A 25574-nucleotide genomic window follows, 5' to 3' on the forward strand; every position below is an offset into this window, starting at 1 on the left:
TCTTTTGCTTATCAGTGACCTTTATTGCAGTGTACACCTCTGTCTAAAAGGAGGCTGATTCTTTTCTCACTCCTTTCATAGTATGCCTCTGGAGGATGGCTACCATTCTTGGTTAAAGTGCTTCCAGTTTAGGGAGACAGCCTACTCTGGTGGAAAGAGAATTGGACTTGGAATTAGGAGTGGCTGTTTTGAGTCTTGGCTCTTCCCTTTTCTAGCCTTGTGACTTTGGGGGAATCACTAGATATTTTTGAGTTTGAATTTCATGTGGATGGTAATTTTTGTGCTTTCTAGGTTTTTGTGAGGAACATGTATACTACCTTCCCCTTGTTGATTATTACCAACTTATCCTGTGTATAGCTTGTTTGTACATAGTTATTTGCATGTTGCAAGCCTAAAGTGCCCTGTCAATCAATAAGCATTTATTATGTGTCTACATAATCGCTAGGATTAGAATAATTCAATTGTTGCTAGGAATTGTGGTATCAAAGACAAAAAACAGTCTCTGTTCTCAAGGAGTTTACTTTCTATCACGGGAAACATGTTCACATATAAGTAAATATAAAATATACAAAATATGAAGTAATTTTGATGTGTTTTGGGGGAGGTACTACCATTGGGGGCATCAGGAAGGGCATAAGCTTCAAAGGAAGTTAGGGATTCCAGGTATGGGGTACAGCACCATGTAAAGAAAGGTGGGAGATAGACTGTCATGTGTAAGGAACAACCAGTGGACCGGTTTGGCTGGAATGCAGAGGCCATGACAGAGCAGGTAATAAGCTTGGAAAGCTAGGCTGGAGCCTGACTGTAAAGAAGGGCTTTAAACATCGAAGTTTGTATTTTATACTAGGGGCAATAGGAGTCACTGCAGCTTCAGACTGCAGAGTAGCATGGTCAGGCTTGTGCTATGGGAATATAACTTTGGTAGCTGTGTGCTGGTGTATTGGAGATAGGAGAGACTAAAGTCAGGGGACCAATTAGGAGGCTATTGCAACAGTCCAGGCTTGAAGTGGTGAGGGTCTTCAGTAAGGTGGTGGTTGCATGAGTGGAGAGAGAGGTACCAGAGTGAAGTCATGGAGCTAGAAAGACAATATTTGACCATTGATTGGAGATGGGAGGGTGAGTTTGAGTGAATAATAGAGGATAACTATGTTTGCCAACTTGGGTGACTAGAAGGATGGTGGGATCCTTGAGTCAAGAGAAATAGGGAATTTAGGGAGAGGTAGGTTTAGGGGGAAGATAATGATTTCTCTTTTGGATATACTGAATTTGAGATGCCACTGGTTCAGCTAATTGGCAGTGTCAACTAGGCAGTTGATGCCTTGGGACTGGAGCCCAGGATGGATTGATCTGATAACTGAAACCATGGAGTCTGAGTAGATAAACTAAAGAGAAGAGAAAAGGGCCTAGGACAGATCCTTGGGGAATACCCATGGTTAGGGCCAGGCCATGGATTGTCTAGCAAAAGGTCCTGAGAAGCAATGGTCCAACAGGTAGGAAAAAAACCAAGAAGCAATGTCATGATCCTATAGAAGCTAAAACATCCAAGAGAAGATGATCAACAGTTTCAAATAGTGCAGAGAGATCTAGAAAGATGAGGACTGAGAAAATGCCATTAGGTTTGAAAATTCAGAGCTCATTGCTGACTTTTGAGAGAGCAGTTTCAGTTAAAGTGATGAGCTTACTCATGGCGTGAATGTGAGTTGTTATTGATAACAGCAGAAAGCCGGCAGATACTTGGGATGAAATTCTCTGTGCTTTAAACTCTTAACAGTTTCCAAAAAAGGCGTTAAATAAGAAAGTCACTACCAACCCTTCCCTAATTCCATTTTCTTCCCTCAGTCTTGTTTATTGAATTGTATTCTGAGTCTTTCCCTGACCTACTCTCCTAGGAAATACTTCTAAATATATTTTAAGCACTAGCTTTCTGGTGTAAGAACTGGGCCTTTATTTTGCTTTTTGTAGAGTAATGGTTTGAGACAGCATGCCATAATCAATCACTCAATCAATAAGCATTTATTAAGCACCTACTAGGTGCCAGGAACTATGCTTGGAATAGAAATACAGAAAAACAAAGGTGAAATCATCCTTACCCTCAAGGATCTTAACATCCTGCTGAAAGAACCTTGGGCTTAGAGTCAAAAGCCTAGGTCAAAATCCTGGCTCTGTTGTTTCATTCCTGTGTGACCTTGGGCAATTCACTTAATATTTTAGGACCTCAATTTCTTTATTTGTAAAATGAGAGTAATGGAATTGATGATCTTTTAAAGTCCATTTCAATTCTGACATTCTGTGATCTTGTGAAATTCAAATTGGTGAAGGTTCAAATGAAAGGAATCTGTGTTACTTTTTATGAAGGAACAAAATGTGAGAGGTTGTAGTATTTAGAAGGTGAGGGACTGCTGCTGTCCTAAGTACTAACTGGGATAACTTTTAGAAAGCTGTGGCAGGTTCTGTTTCATCATACTCTGAATAGGGGAAGTCAGCAATCTTCAGTTGCTTGGGTCATTATGGGAGAAATGTTTCCTTCTTTAGGGGATATACCTTTGGGGCCTAGGCCAGAAATAAACTGACAGTTCAGTCAATACCTGGGCAACTCTGGGGTTTGGTTGCTTGCTGAAATTCTGGCATGGGCTTGACTTTCTGTGTAGCTTGGAGTTCATTCATAATGTTGGAAAAGTCCCAAGGAAGTAATTTTGTCTTATTACCTTATCTCCAGGCAGAACTCCCCACACAGTGCTTTTTATAGGTGTTTGCTGTACTGAATGGTAAATGTACTCAAAATATCCTAGAAATTTAGTTTAATATATGTTTGGTATTAATATCTTCAACAGAATAAAGGCATTGTAGGAAGTAGTAGCATGGCTTGTAGGGTGATAGAATACCAGGATTTTAGAGCTTCTCAGGAAGAGACCTTAGAAATCATTTAATCCATCCTCTTTTTACAAATGAAGAAACTGAGGCTCACAGAAGTATATCTAAGGTTACACAGTTAAGGAATTAGGTCTAGAACCCAGTATCCTGACTCCTGGTTGAGTTCATCTTTCCCCTACCATATCATGTTGCTTCCCATTAAATTAAGTAATCTATTTGAGAATTAGGAGAGCTGGGTTCTGTATGTAGGCTTCTTAATTGCCTCTAGGATCAAAACACATTTTTTTTTGTTGATAGTGCAGAGTACATTGCCTTGCTTTCAATTCTACTAATGCAGTTGGCATTTTTATGTTAGGTCGATGTTTAATGCATGTGAGGCATCTAAGATAAATATCAATAAATGGTTTGTTAATGATGTAGTTGTAATTTCCTTTATGCCTCTAAATTTTTACTTTCCCACAATGTAATTTTGGAGTCTGGGACCCAAATCCTAAAATCTTCATTTTAGTGTTAGAAGAGACTTTAGAAGCCATCTAGGGACTGGACCTGTAATTTCATTAGTATAGAGAACTTCCAAGTGAGGAAACTCTCTCTGCTAATATAGATTGGCCCCTTCTTTGTAATCTGTGGTCTTAGAGAATTGCTCAGAGCACTGAGAAATTAAGTGATTTCTCCAGGGTCATATAGTCATTATATATCAGAGATAGGCCTTGAACCCAAGTCTTCCTGGCTTCAAGGTCAGCTTTCTAGCCATTATACTAGCCTGTCTCTCTAGAGGTCACCTGTGTCCAACCTTATGCCCCTTGTAGATCTAAGTTAAAGATGGACAATGGAGACAGACATAAAATGATACTATATAGGGTAAACTGGTGGGAAATTCATTCCTTTAAGATTTCCCAGGAGCTTACTTCTAGGGCCAGGGCTGTTTATTCTGCATGTGTTGTCCTCTTATTTATTTTCACTCTTACTTCTCTATTTGTGTTACTTTTGGGGTGCCAGGAAGATCTAGGTGAGTACTTACATCCATCAGTGTTCCTGTCACAGCCACCGGGTAGAGTAGACACCTTCCTACTAGTCCAAAAGGTCCCTGTAACCTGTAGCAGATTCCCTACCTGTCTTCCAGGGTGTCAAATGCTTCCTCCATTAGATGGATCATGGTCCTTGTGGAGACATCGGCATTTTAACTGAATTTTGTTGGGGGTGCTGTAACACATGTTCACCGACACACAGGTCACCACCATCCATTGTCATCCATTGTCATCTGGTAGAGAGCAGGGCCATGAGGGAAGGGACATAAAACAGGTTAAGTTTTAATGGGGGGAGATGGAGGCAAAGAAAAGTATAGACCATTGCAGGGACAATAAGCCTGGATATACTTCTGTGAATGGGACTTTAAGGAACCACAGGCAGCATGGGGCTAAAAGGGGACTCTGAAAGGAGAAGCAAGAGAATACCAAAGATGAGCTCTGCCATTATTATTCTTTTGCTTAGGCGAACCCTGTCTTATTGTACCAGCTTGATTCTGTGAAAACACAGTCTTAGACTGGTATGGAGTACTCTTGTAAGATCAATATCTTAAATAGATGACTGGCTGAATGACAATACAGTATGGTCTTTCCACTTTATGGTAGGGCTTATTTTCAATGGAGAGATAGTACAGAGTAGTGGATAGTTAGCCTTGAAGCCAGGAAAGGCTTGCGATTTGCAGAGTATGTGCCAACCTGCAATGGTAGAAGGAATTCTTTATACTAGTGAAATCACCTGGTCCAGGCTTTTTTCTTATCCTCAGTTGTTATAGCATTGGCTGGGTCATTGTTATTCAAGATCTGCTTACATAATAGTGCAATTAGTGCATTCCGAAGGAAGACAAGCACTAGAAATAGTTTGCACTTCATGTTCTATTTATTATTATTTTAAAATTAAATTTGATTTTTTCAATTAACAAGCATTTGTTTTGTTCCCCCCCATCTTCCACTAATCCTTTTCCCCTTCCCCAGAAAAAAATAAAAATGATAAAAAAACCTTGTAACAAATCAAGCAAAACAAATTCCCATGTTGTCTGTGTCCAAAAATGTTTTCTGTTCTGCCTATTTAGCCTATCATCTCTCTTTCAGGAGGTGGGATGCATTCTTCATCTTTGGTCCTTTGGAGTCATAGTTGATTAGTTCTTAAGTCTTTTAAATTTATTTTTATAATGTAGTAATATAAATTGTTCTCCTTTTTCTGCTCACATGACTATATCAGTTCATACAAGTTTTCCCAGGTGTCTTTTAACCCATTTCCTTCATCATTTCTTATAATATAAAAGTATTCCATTCATTCATATTCTGTAATTTGTCCTGCCACCCCCTTAGTTTCTAGTTCTGCTACTACAAAAAGAGCTACTTAAATATTTTTGTACGTACAAGATCTTTTTCTCTTTTATCTCTTTGGGGTGCAGGCCTAGTAGTGGTATCACTAGGTCAAAGGTTATGTACATGTTAAGTGTTTTTTGAACATAGTTCCAAATTGCTCTCCAGAGTGGATGGATCAATTTGCAGCTTTGCCATCTTCACTAGTATCAATGTATCTATTTTCCTGAAGCCCCTTCCACATTTGTTATTTTCTTGTTTTGATCAGCTTTATCAGTCTGATTGGGCATGAGGTAAAATTTTAGAATTGTTTTACTTTGCATTTTTCTTTTTTTTTTCTTTTTTCCTTTTTTTTGGCAGGGCAGTTGGGGTTAAGTGACTTGCCCAAGGTCACAGAGCTAGTACATGTGTCAAGTGTCTGAGGCCGCATTTGAACTCAGGTCCTCCTGACTCCAGGGCTGGTGCTCTACTCACTGTGCCACCTAGGTGCCCTACTTTTCATTTTTCTAATTATTAGTGAGTGATTTGTAGCATTTTTTTTCATGTGGCTATAGATTTCACTAGTATAAAGAATTCCTTCTACCACTGCAGGTTGGCACCTACTCTGCAACTCGCAGGCCTTTCCTGGCTTCAAGGCTGACTTTCTAATCACTGCTCTGTACTATCTCTCCATTGAAAATAAGCCCTACCATAAAGTGGAAAGACCGTACTGTATTGTCATTCAACCAGTCATGCATTTAAGATATTGATCTTACAAGAGTACTCCATAACAGTCAAAACTGCATTTTCTTTCATAGAACCAAGGGATTTCTTCCCTTGAAAATTGCCTGTTTGTATCCTTTGACCATTTATCAGTTGGAAGATGGCTGTTATTTTTATAAATTTGAATTAGTTCCTTACATATCTTGAAAATACGATCTTTATCAGTTATTATTTTTTTTTTTGAATAGCACCGAGTGGCTCCACAATGAGTGTTCCTGATTACATGCAGTGTGCTGAGGACCACCAGACTCTGCTGGTTGTGGTACAGCCAGTAGGGATTGTCTCAGAGGAAAATTTCTTCAGGATCTACAAAAGAATTTCATCTGTGAGCCAGATAAATGTGCGAGATTCGCAACGAGTATTGTATATCCGCTATAGGCATCATTACCCACCTGAGAACAACGAATGGGGAGATTTCCAAACCCACCGAAAAGTTGTGGGCCTCATCACAGTAACAGACTGCTTCTCTGCGAAGGATTGGCCTCAAACCTTTGAGAAGTTCCATGTCCAGAAGGAAATTTATGGTTCCACACTCTACGATTCCCGGTTGTTTGTTTTTGGGCTGCAGGGTGAGATTGCAGAACAGCCTCGGACAGATGTGGCATTTTATCCCAATTATGATGAGTGTGAGTCAGTGGAGAAGAGAATTGAGGATTTCATTGAATCCCTTTTTATTGTGCTGGAATCCAAGCGCCTAGACAGGGCCACTGACAAGTCTGGAGATAAGATTCCTCTCCTGTGTGTACCATTTGAAAAAAAGGACTTTGTAGGATTGGATACAGATAGCAGGTAAGTAGTTGTGTTTACCTAGGGGCAAGATTGGAGTGGTAACCTTGAGGCATAATACTTGGGAACTCCCTTTCTGAAAAAAAGATAGTGATGGAATTTGAGAGCTTGAAGGGTCATATATTGCTCATGTAGTCTAGCATTTCCTAAACTAATTTGGCCACAGAACACTTTGGTGCATGAAATTTATTGTAGGAACCTATAAATTCAGGTCCAGAGAAACTCAGGGTATGAAATATTTGTGGGATTAAAGATGAGACAGAGAATGGCATCAGGGAAATTTTGATATAAGAACAGACTTAATTAAACCTACTTTCATAGCAAAAAAAAAATCCACGCATAAGTGTTTTAAAATAAAATTTACCATTTACCCCTCTGAAATAAGAAAACCTAGATATTTCCTCTTGGAACCCTTGTGTGGAACACCAGAGTTCTACACAACCTAATTTGGGAAATGCCTATTAGATTCAGTTCTCTCATTTTGCAGATGAGGAAACTGAGGCCCAGAGGGATTCGAATTACTTGCCCAAGACCACACTGTCAATTAGTGGCAGGACTAGAGTTGAATCTCTTGATTTTGTCTGTTGCTGTTTCCATTGCAATGCCCTGCCTCTCCAAAGCTAATATGTACCGTGTTTTAGTCTTCCCCCCTACACTTGTAGGGAGGTTATAGTGATGCGTGTCAGAGATGTCAGTGCTTAGACTCTAAAGTGATACTCTATGCTAATGGTATTTTTTTTTTTCCATCTTAGAGTTTGCTGTATGTTTCTATTCCCATTATAACAAGGGCTGTCTGATGGGTGGGAAAGGAAGGATTCAGACTTCCTGTTATAGTGACAGCCTTGCTTCCTGTTTGAAGTTTCTTCCATCATCTGACTTTCATCTCTCATTTGCTGAAATCAGTTCTTGGTTTTATGGTGAAAGGGGGTGATGAGTTCATAAGTGGAAGAAAGTGAATGATCCTTTTGGTCTGGCTCGAATGAGGCATTCTGGGCTGTAGGTTAATTCTGAGCTGAAAGTGAGTGAGAGAGACTGGGCCCAACACAGTATTGTGAATCAAGTGCAAAGCAATCTGGGCCTCTTCTCTTGCTGTGTTTTATAGTTTTGGGAAATCAGTAGAATGTAAGCTTCTTCACAATTTTGTCTTGTATCTCCAGGTTCTAATAGCACAGTGTCTGGCACGTAGCAGGTGCTTTATTTCCTCACTTGGAAAAGATCAAATTTACTTTTACTTTACAAGGTGGTTGTGAGGAACAAATCAAAATAATCTTTTTAAAGGGGCAAAACCCACAAACTCATCTGTGAATATTAAATACACCAGGGTATCAAGTGAAATAGCTCTCAATGCTGCCCTTTGGTTTGAAAAGCAGTGGTGTAGAAAGAATCCTGGAATCAGAGCTAGAAGATCTGAATTCAGAAGTCCAAGCTTTATCATGGCCTTCCTTGGTGTGTGACTTTGGGCAAGTCACTGACCCTCAGAGCTTTGACTTCCTGGTTTGTAAGAAGGGGCCACACTGTTGGTATATCCAGCTTACTTCCTGTTTCACAGGTTGTGGTGAAGATCATGGGGCATGTAATACACTTAAAAGTCTTTGAAACCATGAAGTAGTAGGGGCAAGATACTGAAGTCGTCCTTGCTTTCTAAGGGCAGATTGTTTCGACCCCTCTTCAGCTTTCACCATCAAGCCTTCATAATTTGGGGAGGGAAATACAGTATCTTCAGCATACATAAAATTAACAAGCCAATTATATTGTTATTTGGTACTTGCTAAACTTTTCCTTCTTTTACTATTCCACCTTTTTACTACCAAGTTTTTTGACTTTGAAACATGATTTGAATGGAGACTGATTTCTAGCTCTTGCTGATATTCTCTCTGCAACAGTGATACAGCAAGGCATGGTAGAAAAGAAGGGTAGATGTAGAGTCAGAGGACAAATCCCTGGCTTTGCCACTTGTGTGACCTTGGGCAAATCACTTAACCTCCCTCGGCCTCGGTTTTCTTATTTGTAAATTGGAGATTGGATAAGATGATCTTTCAGATTTAAATCTATTATGCTTTGAGCCACACATTCAGCTTGAAATGATCCTGACTCTTGTAACTCCCTCAGCTCTCATCAAGTTGTGCTTCCAGTGACTGGCCTCTGGCCTGTTGTATTATAAATCTGATTGATTGCTCTACTGGTGTGCTTTACTTGGAACTAAACTTCTGCCCCCAAATACATACACACAAGCTGGTGGTAGATTCTTTGTGGTTTGGGTTGTGTTGTAGCTAGTAAAATTTTTTGTTCTTGTGTGTTTCTAATTTTTGCTTGTTCCTTTTTTCCTTTCTTTTTTTTCCTTTTCTTTCTATCATACTGCCCTGTGAGTATGTTGTTGGGTCTGAAAAGGTAGGCTGTGAATACAATGCATTTAAAACCTAGCTAGATTTCTATATATGCTGCCTTCCCATGCTCTTCACTGCTTCTAAATATATATATGTATATATATATAACCAAAGCTTAATGCTGCCTAGACCCATATGTTTACTTAGTAAATTTTTTTTGGCCTTTCTGCCTTTAGCCACTGCTGATGCTTCATACGTATTAAAATACTTGCTTTGGGGATCTTGCTTGGTCTTTAGAATTTGCTAGCATTATGGATCTGTATTATTTTTTCTCTTTTTAAAGGTGGGAAATACTAATTCTGTCAGGTATATAGTTGTCTTGGTGGGTCATATTAGCTTAGGAAGGTCTAAGATCACTGAGCTTGGCTTCATTTGAATCTTTTAATTTCATCTGTTAGGCATGTGATTCATGGCTGTTGATATATTATGTGCATGATGTGGCTTAATAAGTATACAATTGAGCATAGTCAGACAGTGTGCTTGTAAGTGAAGGTTAGAAATTAGTTGAGGTGCTAAGTTGTCTTCTGCATTTACATTACCATACCATTCAATCTCCCTTTGCCTCATTTTTTCTTGTTAAGATGGGACTTTAGCAGACCCTTTGTGTTCATGGGTGGGGTGGGGGAGAGGAGGGAGACATGAACAGAATTTTAGACTCTTAGGTTGGAAGGGAGCCAAGGAGGTGACAGTGGGTAGATTCATGCACCTGGAGTCAGGAGGACCCCCTGGCTTACTACTAGCCCTGTGACCCTAGGAGAGTCACTCAATCTGTCAGCCTCATTTTAGCTTCCTAATCTGTAAAATCAAGGCACTTTGGTAATTAGCGCTTACACCGAAGGGTTGTTTTAAGGATCAAATGAGATAATATATGTAAAACATTTTGGAGACCCTAAGAGACTATTAAAAATAGCATACTGTTAAGGCATGTTGGAGGTCCTCTAGTCCAGCACTCTAAAGTTCTCCATCTTTTATCAGATGAAAAAAGTGAAACTCAGAGAGGTCATGTGATTTGCCTAAGTTATATATTGAGTAAGAGACTGAGCTATGACTGTAATTCAGTTCTTCTGGCTCCTGGGACTGATGTTTGTCCCTTTGTCTCTCCCTGGAGCAAGCATTGCAATCTTATACCACCACCTCCCACCACCCCCACCCCCCTTTGCCTTGTTTAAACATCCCTTTAGGCTGGGTGAAAAGGAAGTAATTCCCTTAGGGTCTGAGTGAGGGTTTGAGGGTTGACCAACCTTATTTCTATAAGTTCTCTCTCTCTTGCCTGAGGGCTTGTGAATGAAAGTGGTAGAAAGGCTTAATGAAACATTGACGCTTTTATGTTTCATTTTTGTATGGGCATATATATTTTGTATCTGTTAAGAAGAATTTCCTTGTGTGGTCTGTTGAGAAGAATTTCCAGCATTGACAGCTGAATGAAAAATACAATCCTGAATCAATGCAAAAAAAAAAAAAAACCAAACCCAAAATAATACACCTCAAACTGCCCCCTGGATTTCTTCAACTTGAGATGAACTCCTTTGCCCTTTCTTTGTGATAGGATTAGCTGGGTACATGTCAAAGCTGTGCCCAAACCATTAAGACGATTTCATTCATTGCTCATAAGAGCACAGATTTAGAGCTGGAAGGCCATCTTGTCCTCTACACAGGAGCCAGGAGACTTGGATTCTAGGTCTGGCTCTGTTACTAATAAATAATCATGGCAATTAACTGGGCCTCAGTTCTTCACCCATAAAGAGATGAGGGCCAAGGATGTTAAATGACATCCAAGGCCACATAGAAAACAAATTATGGAAAGTCTTCACTGGACATTATTTTAGCGTGTGACTTAGGATAATTTCATATTATGTTGGGTTTTTTATATTTCCAGCCTAGGAAGTCAAACTTGGGAAAGGTCAGTATTATTATAGGTTGTCAGATGAAAAGTTAAGTTTTGATTTAAATGAATCATAGTCAAGAGTATTCCCTTTTCTCTAAACATTGAAAACATTTTAGATATAGATACATATATATTCCCTGTGAAGTCTTCACACTTTATTCTCTCACTACTTCACACACTACTGTTAGAGATAAAAAAGATTAAAACTTACCCAGTCTTTACTTTCCACTGAAGGAGGGGGAGATATTATAGCTCTAGGGGTATTTAGGAAGGATCCAAAGTGTTCTAGGAAAATTTGTAGAGGAGCGATTATTGAGGTGTTAAAAGTTCTGTTTTTTAAACTAATGATTAGTTAGTTTAGTTATTGGCTGTTATCTTCTTTAGGGCTGCTAGCACATCAAAATGACATTTGGTGATGCTGGCAGAGTAGTAAATGATGAGGGTTTGGGGTGAGAGGTGCTCGACACCCCAAAGTACCGACATGCCGGGTCCTGCCGAAAGAATTCGACTCAAGCCTTCTCAGCCAAGGGAAGGGATAAAGTTTATTAAGAGTTAGCCAAATAAGCCTGCCCCGAGAGATCCCACCCCTTGCGACGCCTGTAAGGAAAAAGGGCCAGACCCATCTGAGCTAGATTGGTTCTGACCCACCTCATGGAGGCAAGATGGAGATTATATACACAAAGGTTGTGGGAGGGATTGAGGGGTGGTCTGGGGTGGCCAGAGGAGGGGTCTAGGGAAGGACTTAAGGAGGAGTCTAAGGAGGAGCCTGAAAGGACTGGGATGAAGTCAGACTCCCGGGTGGGGGAAATAGCTGAAGGCTATATGGAAATGACAACCCATCAAGGGCTGGGGTAGCGGAGCTAGGGTATAGATATATTGATCAGGATTAAGGATGGGAAATAGGATTAAGGGTGGGAAACAGCTGGACAATAGAGGACTGGGCAAGGTAGGCATTTGGGCTTAATGGTTATAGCCTCAGGCCAAGGCCAGGTCGAGTGGCAAGATTCAAGGAGAGTTCAAGGGTTCAAGGGGTTCCCAGAGACTGTGCCCTCATCAGTAAATAAGACTTGTGTTTATTCTTTTCAAAAATATTTTTTGTTTTTTTCTGATTACATGTAAAACCAATTTTTAGCACTGCTTTAAAAAATTTTTTTGTTCCAAATTCTCTCCTTCCTTCCTTTTTCCCCCTCCTTCAAAGAGCAAGCAATTTGATATAGTTTATATATGTGCAGTAATGCAAAACATTTCCATATTAGTCATGTTATGAAGAAAACAGACAAAAAACCCAAGAAAAACACAGAAAAACGAACAAAACACAGAAAGAAACCCAAGAAAAATGAAGTTAAAAAAAAAGCATGCTTCGATTTGCATCTAGACTCCATCAGTTCGTTTTCTGTAGGTGGATAGCATTTTTCATCATAAGTCCTTCAGGTTTGTCTTGTATTGTTGTATTGCTGAGAATAGCTAAGCCATTCTTGGTTGATCGTTATACAATATTGCTTTTACAGTGTATATTCGTCTTCTGGTTCTGTTCACTTCACTTTTTATCAGTTCATGTAAGTCTTTGCAGATTTTTCTGAAAGGCTCCTGCTTGTTATTTCCTATAACACAATAGTAGTCCATCCCAATCATATACCACAACGTGTTCAGTCATTCCCCAATTGATGGGCATCCCCTCAGTTTCAATTCTTTGCCACCACAAAAAGAGCTATATAAATATTTTTGTACATATAGGTCCTTTTCCTAGTAGTGGGTTAAAGGGTATGTAAATTTTTATAGCCCTTTGAACATAGTTCCAAATTTCCCTCCAGAATGGTTGGATTAGTTCACAACTGCACCAATAGTGCTTTAGTGTCCCACATCCCCTCCAGCATTTGTCATTTTGCTTTTCTGTCATGTCAGCCAATCTGATGGGTATGAGGTGGTACCTCAGAGTTGTTTTAATGTGCATTTCTCTAATTCAGTTGTGATTTAGAACATTTTTTCATATGACTATAGGTAGTTTTGTTTTCTTTGTTGAAAACTGCCTGTTTATGTGTTTATTCTTTTTGATGTGCCAACAAATCACATTGACATGAAAAAAATTGTTATTGAAATATTTTGTTTTTACATCACCTTCGTTTCTGAATATATTCTTTCTTCCCTCCCCTTTCCAGGGATGCAACCCTTGTATTAAAAAATAAAGGAGAAAAAAAAAAAGGCTTTTAAGCACAACTAACCAGACATCATTGGTATGTGACAGTGTATGCAGTGTTCCATGACCATAGTCTCTTACCTCTGCAAATGAGGGAGAGAGGTTTTCTCATTTCTTCTTTGTGAACAGTCTTGGTCATTTTAATGCACAGCATTCAGTTTGCTTTTGTGTTCTTTCCATTTACATTCTTATGGCCCCATATTGACATTTAAATAAAGTGTTAGGCGGAGAATAAAAGCCATTATAGGCAACCTCTGCAAAATTATTTATCATTGATGAGCAGGTATCCATTAGCCATTAAGTTATAATCAACTCCAAATGCTTCCTGACATTTAAAAGGAGCATTGGCACATGGGATTGAGCCCGACTTCACCTAGATCAAGGTTTCAGCCCTGCCTCTTATAGCATCAGAACTGCTGCAAGCATTGGGGCACTGACCCTTGGGGTGATGGGTGAGGGAAAAGGAAGGGACCAGCTCAGCAGGATACACTTCTAGTGGGAGATGTGTGGGTTTCCTTGAGATGTACGGTGTTGTCATAAATGAAGATAAAGCGTGGGAGAGTGTTAAGACTAGGGTGCTCCAGTGAGGAGGTGTGTTATATCACTGGCAGATTATAGCTTTAGAAATTCACATCTGAATCTCTTTTGCGCCTACAACTGGAACTTCATAGGTTCCTATGATTTAGAGTTGGAAGGGCCATAGGGATCACTTAGTCCTACTCCATCATTTTACTAGTAATGAAACTGAACCCTATAGAGATAAAGTGGTTTGTTCAGCTAGCATTCCTCTTCAGCTCATAGAGCTGCAGAAACTCAGAGTTGGAAGGGACCTCATAGCTTATCTAGGCCAACCAGTATCCAAGGAAGAATCTCCTCTATGACACTCCTTACAAGTGATCACCAGTCTTTGCTTCCTTTCCTTCCACAACTGGATTTTTTCCCATCACTTCCACACATTGCCTTTGTGATAACTGAATAGATGTCTTGGATTACTGTTACCAAATATTGACTAACAGTTGACAACAATACATGAAGGGGAGACTGTGGAATGTTTGAATGGAATAAACTTCTTCAAACAGGTAATTGAATATAATTTGCTTTTAGGAATATAGTTGATTGCTTTAGACATGGATTTATTAGGAAAATTCTTGTTTAAATGTCTATATGCATTTAATTTCAGGGATTTCAGATCTCTTTGGTAGAGTTTATAGTTACATAAAACAAAATTATTTCATTTTAAGATAGGTTTTACTTCTGGCACTTATCTATTATATGTACACAGGTACCAGATGGTATATGCACATATAATAGCAATGAGAAGTTTCTGTGCATATATATATTTTTAAATATGAGCTCTATAGTCTTTTTTTTAATGTTGTTGTCTATAAAACTTGGATTTACAAACTATATGTATACAACCTTTCCCATATTTTTGCTGTCAGGGAGCTTATAATTCTATTTATTTTTATTTATCTTTTAAATTAATTTATTTAGCTATCCAGTTGTATGTATGTCTCTCTGTCCAGACATGGGGTTTCCTTTGTATAGGGACCTTCTGGAGAAGACTCCCTTACTGTTCTGAAACTTATTTAATTCAGCCAGTATTTATGAAGTGTCTACTTTGAGCCAGGCACCATACAAAGTGCTGGGATCTAAAGATAAAAATAAAACTGTCTCTACCCTCAAGGAGCTTACATTTTAAAGCCATTACTGACTGGGCTGATTTGCTAGGTGAGAGCCTGGGTCCTTCCTTAACTTTCACTTTTAGAAAGTTTGATGTGTCATTGAATGGTTAAGAGACTTGCCCAGATATGTCTAGCCTATGTAAGAACTTGAATCCAGGCTTACCTGACTCTGAAGCTGTTAGATTTGATAAAATAACGCCCAACTGTGTTTTAAAAAGATCCAGAGAGTGGTAGTTGAATTCAACTTTAATTCGACCCCTTCTTCATTAAAGATGTTTATTACTTATTACTTAAGTAATTAAAAGATACATGATTATATGATCTCAGCACTGACGCAGATCATAGCCATTCCATGCCTTGGTAGATAGTCTGTTGAATTGTTGTGGCCAAAATTTTCACTACTTGGTGGCTAATCTTTTGCCCTCTTTTCTAATTTGGCCTAGACACAGGCTATCACAAGGCCCTACTTGAAGCCTTTCGAACTTGACCAATTTGATGAGCTAGGTATGTAGTATTATGTAGAATGTGCAAGGTTTATTTTATCCATAAGAAGGCATTTTGACTTTGATTTTCTCATTTCACTTAATTGTGCTGAATTTTCATTTTTAATCATAGTTTCTATACTTACCATGTAAAATGCAAAGTTTGCAGACTTGTGCTGGGTTAAGCATTATTTTGTTTTGTTTTGTTTTTTTCATTTTTTTGGAGGGGAGAAGGCAAGGCAATTGGGGTTAAGTGACTTGCCAAGGTCACACAGCTAGTAAGTGTGTCAAGTATCTGAGGTCGAATTTGAACTCAGGTCCTCCTGACTCCAGGGCTGGTACTCTACTCATTGTGCCACCTAACTGCCCCAAGCATTATTTTTTTTAGAAGATAGTAAAAATAGTTTTGTTTTGGAAGGAGGATGTTTTAAGAAAATCTTTTTTATGGTAAATTATTTTTGTGTGTGCAAAATATTTACAGAGGTCATTCCATCCTGAATAGAGGAATGAACACCTTTGACTATCCCTAAGCTAATATTAGTTCTCTACCTTTTTTTTTTGAATTCCATACTTTAGTATTTAATATTTTTTAGTTTTCAACATTGATTTCCACAAGATTTTGAATTACAAATTTTCTCCCCATTTCTACCCTCCCCCCACTCCGAGATGGCATATATTCTGATTGCCCTGTTCCCCAGTCAGCCCTCTTTTCTGTTACCCCACTCCCCCCCCCATCCCTTTCCCCCTTACTTTCTTGTAGGGCAAGATAGATTTCTATGCCCCATTATCTGTATATCTTATTTCCCAGTTGCGTGCAAAAACAACTTAGAAGGGAGAGAAGATAGGGGAAAGAAGTAATCAAAAGCAAACATTTTTGAAAAGGGACAGGGTCAAGGGAGAAAATCGAATAAAGGGGGACAGGATAGGAGGGAGGGAAATATAGTTAGTCTTTCACAACATGACTATTTATGGGAGTGTTTTGCATAATGATACATGTGTGGCCTATGTCAAATTGCATGCCTTCTTAGAGAGAGTGGAGCGGGAGGGAAGAGGGGAGAGAATTTGGAGCTCAAAGTTTTAAAAGCAGATGCTCAAAAAAAAAGTTCCCTACCTTTTAAATCTACTTTACCTTTTAGAGATTGGTTTTGATCTTGAGATTGCAGTTTAATTTAGGGTATACCTGGTGGGGAGGGCTCATCTCCTCTGCAGAGAACTTAGATGGCTCTGTATCTGGAGGACTCCCAGAGGGCTGATATAATGCTGAGGCTGCCAGAAGCTGAGCTAAACCCAGGCAAGCCTGGGAAACAGGTCCAGTTTACTTTTGTAGGCTGTCTTCTCCTTTTCAGTCCCTTATGCCCTAGAGATCTAGTGCTCTTATGTTATTCTCTCACTGCCCAGTCTCTTGTAGCGCATCTGGGTCTACAGGATTACTTTGGGCATTATCCTATCCCTTCTGCAAAGCAAAAATTATTTATTTGCTGCCATATTCTGTTCTGAGGCACCTAGGTAGTGTAGTGGAGAGAGTGTTGGACTTGGACTTAAAAAGACCTAAGTTTGAATCCTGCCTTAGATACTCACTAAGTGTGTCATCTTGGGCAAGTCACTTGATTTCTCTTAGTCTAATTTTCATTTTCTGTAGAATGGGGATGATAATAATAGCATGTACCTCTCAGAGTTGGTGCAAGAATCAAATTTCATGATATATTTAAAGCACTTTCAAACCTTATAAGGCTACGTAAATGTTAACTATTATTACTCCTGCTGAATTTGGAATTGTAGGACTTGGGTGCAAATTTTGGCCATATTACTACTCATTTTCTTATCTGTAAACTGAAAAGGTTGTGCTAGGTATCCTCTAAGGTTACTTATAATTCTAAGTCTTGTGATTTTAGTCTAAGGTGTAAAGAGCACCTTACTTGAAGGTAACCCCTGAATAAATGAAAATATATTTGACTTCTCTTCCCACTGAAACAATGACCATGATTTTGTTTCTTCCAATCCAAAGGAGTGACTTTAATGGTGGAAATTTCAAATCTGGATTGGAGAAGGTCGTGTCAGAGCTATTTTGGGGTATAGGTACAGCACTTCCCCAAACATGCTTTATAGGCAGCCACTGATGCAAAGGACTTACCCTAAAGGCCACAGTTTTAAGATGGATTAAAGGTACTACATAGGGGAATCTGAATGAAACCAGATATGGTTTTATAGTTAGAAGGATGAGCTCTTCAATTAGCAGCATCTATTGGGTGCCACCATGCAGGCCCCTCTACTCATCTCACTCACTTCAGTGTATTTGGAGTTGTGGTTGAAGTGACTTCCATGGCCAGCATCATCCTATTTCACTGGAGCCTTGCTTGGGTGGGTAGTCATGGTGGAAAAGGTCAACCACCATTTTGCTGTCACAGTGCTATTTTTCACACCTCCTTCTGTTTAGTTCCAGCTGTTGAAAGGGCCTTGCTTAGCTATCTAGGTCTTCGAAGTGGTGAATGTTATATGATAATGAAAAATTTCTCCACTTACCTGTAGGGGCTCTATTAGTGTTTTTATTTTAAGCACAACAAATTGTGTCTATTTTTAAGAGAAAATGGTTAATGAAAAAACAAACAAATAAACCAACTTTAATCAGTAAATATTTCTTGGGCCCCTTCTACCCTTCTATATAATCAGTGTGGTTCTAGGTGCTATAAGGGATGCAAATGAAATATGAAACATAGTCCCTGCCATTGACCAGTAAACATTCTGCGCTTTGTAACAGGCAAGCCCTGTGTAAATGTGAACTGTTGGAGGCAGCACGGTGCATGCAAAAAACCACTGGATTATTAGACAGCATTGTACTGCAGAGGGGTCAAATTTTGTTGCCAGCAGAGTGCAGGAGAACCATGTAATGTAATTGGGAAATATTTAATAAAATACATGAGATACAGTAGGACGTAGATAATGTTATTATGTTGTTTTCTAGGTCAGTATGCTGCTGGCAGGAATTGGTTTCTGTTTGAGTTTAACACCATTGGTATCTCAGTGGACCTGAAGTTAGGAAGACTGGGCTTTCAATACTGCCTCAAACTCTAGCTGGATGATGCTGGGCAAATCACTTAACTTCTCTGTGCCTTATTTGCTTCACCTGTGAAGTGAGGGGGTTGGACTTGATGGCCTTTAAGGTTCCTTTTAGTTCTAAATCTCTTTTCCCATGATCTAGATTTGAATTCTGGCTCTGCCATCTGTGTAACCTTGGGGAAATTACTTAGGTTCTTTTGACCTTATTTTCCTCATTTGTAAAGTGAGAGAGTTTGACAATGTCTGAAGTCCCTCCTGCCTCTAAACTGATCCATAATCTTAGATCATAGTATCCTATTACGTTTTATATGCCTAAATTTCTATACAATGAGATTTCCTCATAATAATATGCTAACAAAGAATTTTGTGTACATCATCTCATTTGATCCCAATAATCCCATGAAGAAGATAGTTTAAATACTATTATCATCATTTTACAGATGAGGAAACCTGGGTTTATTTTTCCTACTTGTCCAAGACCATAGAGGGGCAGATCTCAGATGAGAACCAGGTTCTTGGACTTCAATTCTAGGGCTCATTTCAATATGCTATGTTGCCTTTTGTTCGAAATAAATCTCAGGTACAGCAAGAAGTTGAGTCATCATAATCTTTGTCAAAGAAACATCTACCTGTGTTTAGTCTCTGATGCTTAGTAAGCTTATCAGGAAAGTATATTAATTGTTTTAGAAAGAATATCTCTAGAAATAGAGGCAGGATGGTGTAGTGGATAGAGAGATGTCCTCAGAACCAGGAAAGACTGGATCAGGTCCTGCCTCTGATACTATCTTTGTGACCCTGGGCTAATCACTTAACCACTCAATGCTCTAGGCAGCCCTCTAAGATTATAAGTTGCATAGAAGATTTCAATCTTCATTGGTAGAGGGAGTTTTCTCATCTGGGAGTTTCCTATGTCAGTGAAAGTACAATTCCTTTTCCTGTCCCTAGTAAAGAATATCAACAATAAGGGCTGAAACAAAGGGATTTTAGGTTAATTCTTGGTTAATGAACCCCTGTACCTTGGGTATTATGGTTAATAGGTGTTTTACAGTATTTAGAAAATTGAACCCTTAGGGAGTACACTTGTGTTCTCTAATTTTATAAGTGGCCTCCAAACATCACTGTTTCCAGGAACGGGGTCAAATAGGGAGGAAAATGCTGATACACTTGAATAAAGATAGGTATGTGTCCCTAGGCCTTTATGGAGACAGCCTTTGACAAGTGAATAACATTGAATAACAGGCTGAAACAAGCTTACTTATGAAAGCCTTGCTATTCTTTGCTGTGATCTTGGCCTGCATGAATTTCTCCAATTCCTTTAGACTAGAACTTATTCTTAGGCATCAGAAAGCACTTATTAACTATCTGCTTGTGCATGTTACCATGAGTAGTCAAACAGAGCAAGTCAGACGTTGATGATTATAAGCATTTATAGTCTAAGACTGTGGTACCATCCTAAAGACCTTCATAGTTTTTTGAGATATACCAGCTTGGGATATGGAGACTGGCAGGAGAGCCCCGACAAACATCACTAGAGTTCACGTTTAGCAGAGCTGTCTGTTATTTAGTAAATGTTTTTGACTCACTGAGAGGAGAGGTCCCCAGGAAACTGTAAAAGCAGTGTTTCAGTAGTCCTTTGAGAATTCTGCATGGGTGTTAAGGGGGCCATTGGTGGTAGTGCTCTATTCTTTCTTGGTCAAAGTTTCCCCTGTCTTCGGTGAGAATGTGGATTTGGGGAGGGACGAAGTGAGGATGGGCTTGTGTAGAGGGAGTGACATACAGACATAGAGAAAAAGGTGTATCTAGGCATCAGCAGAAGGAAAAAAGGTAGAGCTAGTTTGAGTAGATATTGAAGTGTTAGTGAATTATTCTCATATTATGTTTTTCACTTGGGCCTCAAAATATCTAGCATTTATGTAACGCGTTAAGGTTTGTAAAACATATATGTAAAAGATCTTACTTGATCTGTCCAACAACTCTGGGAGGTAGGTGTTATCATTATCCTCATTTTGCAGATGAGGAGATTGAAGTTGAGAGAGGTTAAGTAATTTGCTTATAGTCACACAGCTTCAAGAGTTTTCTTACCTCTTATAGCTGTGCTTTGAAATAACCAGCCTCTTAGCCACGTTTCCAGCTTTTTACCTATTCTTCATCCTCAAACCTTCAAAGGCCCAGCTCTGAATGTAGCTATTAAGGAACTCATTAGGAGTAATACAAGTAGTATTGCTTTATAGTTGGGGAAGTAAAGTAAAGAATTTGGGGTTCTCTTGCTTCTTCATTCCTTAGCTGATAGAATATTGTTAAAAACAAAAACTTGTGTTTTGAATATAACCAAATCACTCTCCAAAACTTTCAAGAAAGTTGCAAAGGAATTTATTCTCCATTTTAATATAAGTCACAGAATCAGATCTTAAAAGGAACCCAAAGGGATCACCCGGCTCAGGCTTCTATATTAAGGCTCTTTGCAGATGAACTGAAGAGGTATGGCCAAGGTGATGTATTAGCAAGGGATGAAATGCTTACTAGAACAGAAGTCTCTTACCTTTTAGTGTGGTGCTCTTTCCACTAACTGCCACTATTTTTAAAGGCTTTTGCATTATTCAGTGAAGATTCTTGTCAACTTTTAAAGAGCTATTGATGTCCCATTCAATCTACCCTCTTAACGCACCATTAAGACACTGTTGCGAAATGGTATTGTGCTAGGGTCTCATGGCAGAGGCCAGAAAATAAGTATGTAGTGAAGCTTAAAGGAGGAATCTCTTGCCCCATAAAGGGGAGATATTATCTAGCTATCATTTTAAGTGAAGTTAAGTTTACGGTTAAGGCAGTAGATTTTAAAAAGAAAAGAAATAATCATAGGCCATTGTCAGAAGAGATGAAAAAAACCTTTAGCTCCCTTCCTGAACACAATCCACTCTTCCCTCCAACATAGTTATTGTTTGCTGACTTTGAATGCTAAGTGAGGAAGCATGGGATAGAGGTGAGGTAGTGTGACAGAATACATAGAATTCTGGATCAGGAATTAGGAAGATCTGAGTTTGAATTTCATCCTAGACTTTGTAGCTGTGTGACCCTGAGCAAGTCTCTTAACCTCTTAACCTGTGGGCCTCAGTTTTCTTATCTATAACATGTAGGGGTTGGACTGGATAACCTCTATGGGCTCTTCCGGCTCTTAATCTAATGATTCTCCAATAAGGTGAAATTTTCTTATTAGCATTTTTTCAGGAATGAGTCAGAGGAAAAGTGCTTAAGTGGCATGCTTATGAGATAAGAGGTCCTGGATGAATAATTATCCACTTGAATTGCACTTTCTCTTCTAGACACTATAAGAAGAGGTGTCAAGGGCGGATGCGGAAACATGTTGGTGACTTATGCCTTCAGGCAGGGATGCTACAAGATTCCTTGGTTCATTACCACATGTCTGTGGAGCTTCTGCGGTCTGTGAATGACTTTTTATGGCTTGGAGGTAAGATGATTTGATGAGCTTCTGTTGGAATGATAGCCTTTCTTTGTTACCTGGAATTCTTTTGATTTCAGCAACACTTAGCAATGTTTGTTATGAAAAAAGACCTGAGTTAGGTGCTGTGGGAGAATAAAGAATAATGCATTCAACAAACATCATGTCTCCTGTGTGCTGAATACAGTGCTGGCCCTTTAGATACAATGTTAGATGGGAAGGTTATGCATGTGTATAGTTTCTGCTCTACTAGAGAACGGGACACATAGATAATTATAAGATATAATGTATTAAGAACCTGTGATTTAATTGGTATTAGTACTCCTTCCATCAGTGCAGATCATAATTCTTCCATTGCTGAGTAGGTGGTCTTTGAGATTTTCTGTGGCCAGAAAATTCATTATTCTCTGACTTACTTGGTGATAAGCTTCTGTAGACTTAGTTCTGCTAGTTCTTGGAAAAAAGTTATAAAATTCATCTCTAGACCTCTGTTTAACCTGATATGACCTGCCCAGGCCTGTACCTTGCTGGCATTGCTTTTGGAAATCTGGGGTTACTGACATGTCACAATGACGTATTGAAGGAGGACATTATAAATGCAGTGAAGAAACGTAAAACAAAATGTATTTTGAGGTCTGAAGCAGGTAGGTAGAGTGGGAAAGTATATTATTGACTTGGAGAATAGGATTCAGAGATATTTAAGGATGAATAAAACATAGGCCTTGCCCTGAAGGAGCTTAGCAACTGGTGGAAGAGAAGTTATACTATATTTTATATATTGTAATACAAAATATGAAATACTAGCTTGTTTTTATTTGTGAAGTGCCCAGAACCTAACAGTCTGTTTTTTTTGTTTTTGGAGGGGGGAAGGCAGGGCAATTGGGGTTAAGTGACTTGCCCAAGGTCACACAGCTAGTACATGTGTCAAGTGTCTGAGGTCGGATTTCAACTCGGGTCCTCCTGACTCCAGGGCTGGTGCTCTACTCACTGTACTACCTAGCTGCCCCTGACCTAACACAGTCTGGCTAGGGCAGAGTACAGAGGGGCTATCACCTGCTTATTCTGAGAAGCTATTTCTCTTAGTATTCCATTAGCTTTTTTTTATGGTTGTCCTTTTCATGCTACTGATTTGTATTAAGCTTGTAGTCATTAAGCTCCTGCTCCCCCAATTTTGTACTTGTGAAACTGATTTTTTACCTGAGTGTAAAACTTTATTTTTATTCCTAATATATTTCATTTTATTACATTCAGCCCAGTGCTAAGCCTGCTAAGATCCTTTTGGATTTAGACTTTTCAAGGAATGTGTAGATTCAACCAAGTATTTGGTAAAATGTTAAACAGCATGTAGCCAAAGCCAAGATACCTGAAGCACTCCACTAGAGACTTTCTGCCATACTGACGATGAATCATTTATCATTTCTTTTTAATCTGGCCAGTCATTTAGTTCTGAATCCATCTGATTGTAATTTCTATTTCTTATTTGGTTATTTTTTCACAAGAATAGTATGAGACACTTTATCAATAGCTTGCTAAAAACTAGGTAAAGTATATTTATGACAAACATTCCTCTTATCTACCAGTGTAGTTACCCTTTAAAAACTGAAGTAAGATTTATCTGATGTGACTTGTTCTTAATAAAGCCATTCTAGCTCTTGGTAATCACTATTTGTTTCCCTCTAAATATTCAGCAACTTTAATGTTTTGTTGTGGAGTTTTTTGGGGAATTGAAGTCAAGCTCACTGGCCTATAGTTGCAGACTGTTCTCTTAACCTTTTTTGAAAATTGTGTTTTTTCTTTTCTAATCTTGTGAAACTTCCCTTTTTTCCATGATCTTTCAAATATTACTAACAGAGGCCTAGCAGTCTCATCTTTCTGTTCTTTCAGAACCTGAGGATGTAGTTCACTTGGGCCATAGTAGTTCGCTTGTTGTTTACATAAGTTACAGTTTAATTCATTAAGGGCTACTAAATGTTCTCTTACTATCTCCTTACTTACCCTCAGTGTCAACTTCATGTTAGCCATTTTTGTCTGTCGTTTCCAAGGGAAAGATAATTTTCTCTGATAGATAAAAAAAAAAAAGATTTGAAGACTCCTGCTTTCTCTCTTTTGGCAATTATCATTGTCATGTCCACCCCAAGCAAAGATCGTAGCCTTTCTTTGATCCTGCTTTTCCCCCCAAATATAGCTAACAGCCTTCTCTTCACTGCCTTTAACTTCTCTTGCCAGTCCTAGCTCTTTTTGAGCTTTATCACTTGATGTTGTTTTTATAGTCTTTGGCCTCTCTTGCATATATTTTCCCTACATTTGTCTCTATCCTCACACTTTTACCTACCTTTACATTGAAGACACTAACTCTCAGAATGTATGTTGATTTATTGTGAAGGGTCTTATTAAGTTCTTTTTAGAATTTCTCTACTATTTTATTCTCTGCAAACAAATTTGGTGCATATCTACAATTATTATCATTTTTTTTCAAATATTAAGTAGCACTGTAATGAGTGATTACCAAATATCCCATGGAGTAATATTTTTAGTTGATTTTAAGAGTACACTAAAACTCTTTTTTTAATCTCTCCAAGAAATAACTGTAAGCCATTTTTCTATTTACCCTCAACTTATTTCCTTCTTTTGATTTAACTTAGCAATAATATCAAGCTTTATACAATTCAACCCCTTCACACATATGTCCATTTACTGAACAAGGATTTCACATTTAGCGTACAGTAGCCAAATTAAAGTTTATTGATGGTCTAAAAATGGTTATTCTTAGCAACTGCTGCCACCTTTCCAGTCTTTCTGCCTCTGTCCCTGCAGAAGTGGAAGTAGGTCACACTTGATTGAGAGTTGAAGATTGAGGACTATTTTAAATTTTTGTTTGTTTCATGGGTTGCCATGGTTAAAAAAAATTAATTATCAGGTGTCTAGTCTGTTTGTTGGGGCAGCTAGATGGTGCAGTGAGAACACTGACTGGGCTTGGAATCAGGAGGACTCATCTTCCTGAGTTCAAATCTGGCCTTAGATATGTAGCAGCTGTGTGACCCAGGGCAAATCACTTAACCTTGTTTGCCTCAGTTCTTCATCTGTCAAATGAGCTAGACAAGGAAATAGCAAACTACTCTAGTATCTTTACCAAAAAAACCTCATATGAGGTCAAAAGGAGTCAGACATGACTGAAGCAACTGAACGACAAGAAGTCTGTTGGTAATGTACCTTGCTATAGTTCACCATGTTAGTCCTCTGAGAACAGACCTGGTCTGTTACCAAGGCCATACTTGAAGCCTTTTCATCCCATTAAAACCTACCAGAGCTTATACCCTGCTGGCACAGTCTTCCAGAACTAGAAAAATGGAAAGTGAACAGCATCAGCACCAATTATAACTTCATCCAGAAGCTAAACTGATATAAATTAATTCTCACAAAAAGGAGGCCAAAAGAGCCTAGAAGGAGCTTTAGTCAGCCACCATTACATTTACAAGAGAAAGATGGCTGTCAAAAATAGCACCAGGTAAGCAAATAAACACATTTCTCAAATCATGGAGAAAGAAGATGAAAGATTAGAAGCAACATCATCTCACAAATCAAAGAGAAATAATGGTGGGTAAAACCAGTTCAAAGAAAACGTGACACAGTCATCTAAGGTTATTTAAGAATGAAAATGAAAGGACC

At 38.8% G+C, this 25574-nt stretch overlaps 1 protein-coding gene across 2 annotated transcripts in view; it reads left to right on the plus strand.

Moving 5' to 3' along the window:
- Positions 1–25574, plus strand: part of TRAPPC9 (trafficking protein particle complex 9) — a 1018418-nt gene that overhangs the window by 2903 nt on the left and 989941 nt on the right. For both annotated transcript variants that reach the window (XM_036742028.1, XM_036742029.1), the window contains exons 2-3: positions 6173–6773; positions 21772–21917. In XM_036742028.1, the coding sequence (XP_036597923.1) occupies positions 6190–6773; positions 21772–21917 (730 nt within the window). In that variant the 5' untranslated portion in view covers positions 6173–6189. The remainder of the gene's footprint in view (positions 1–6172; positions 6774–21771; positions 21918–25574) is intronic.

The sequence above is a fragment of the Trichosurus vulpecula genome, chromosome 1, assembly GCF_011100635.1.
Source record: "Trichosurus vulpecula isolate mTriVul1 chromosome 1, mTriVul1.pri, whole genome shotgun sequence".
In the NCBI taxonomy this organism is placed as follows: domain Eukaryota; kingdom Metazoa; phylum Chordata; class Mammalia; order Diprotodontia; family Phalangeridae; genus Trichosurus; species Trichosurus vulpecula.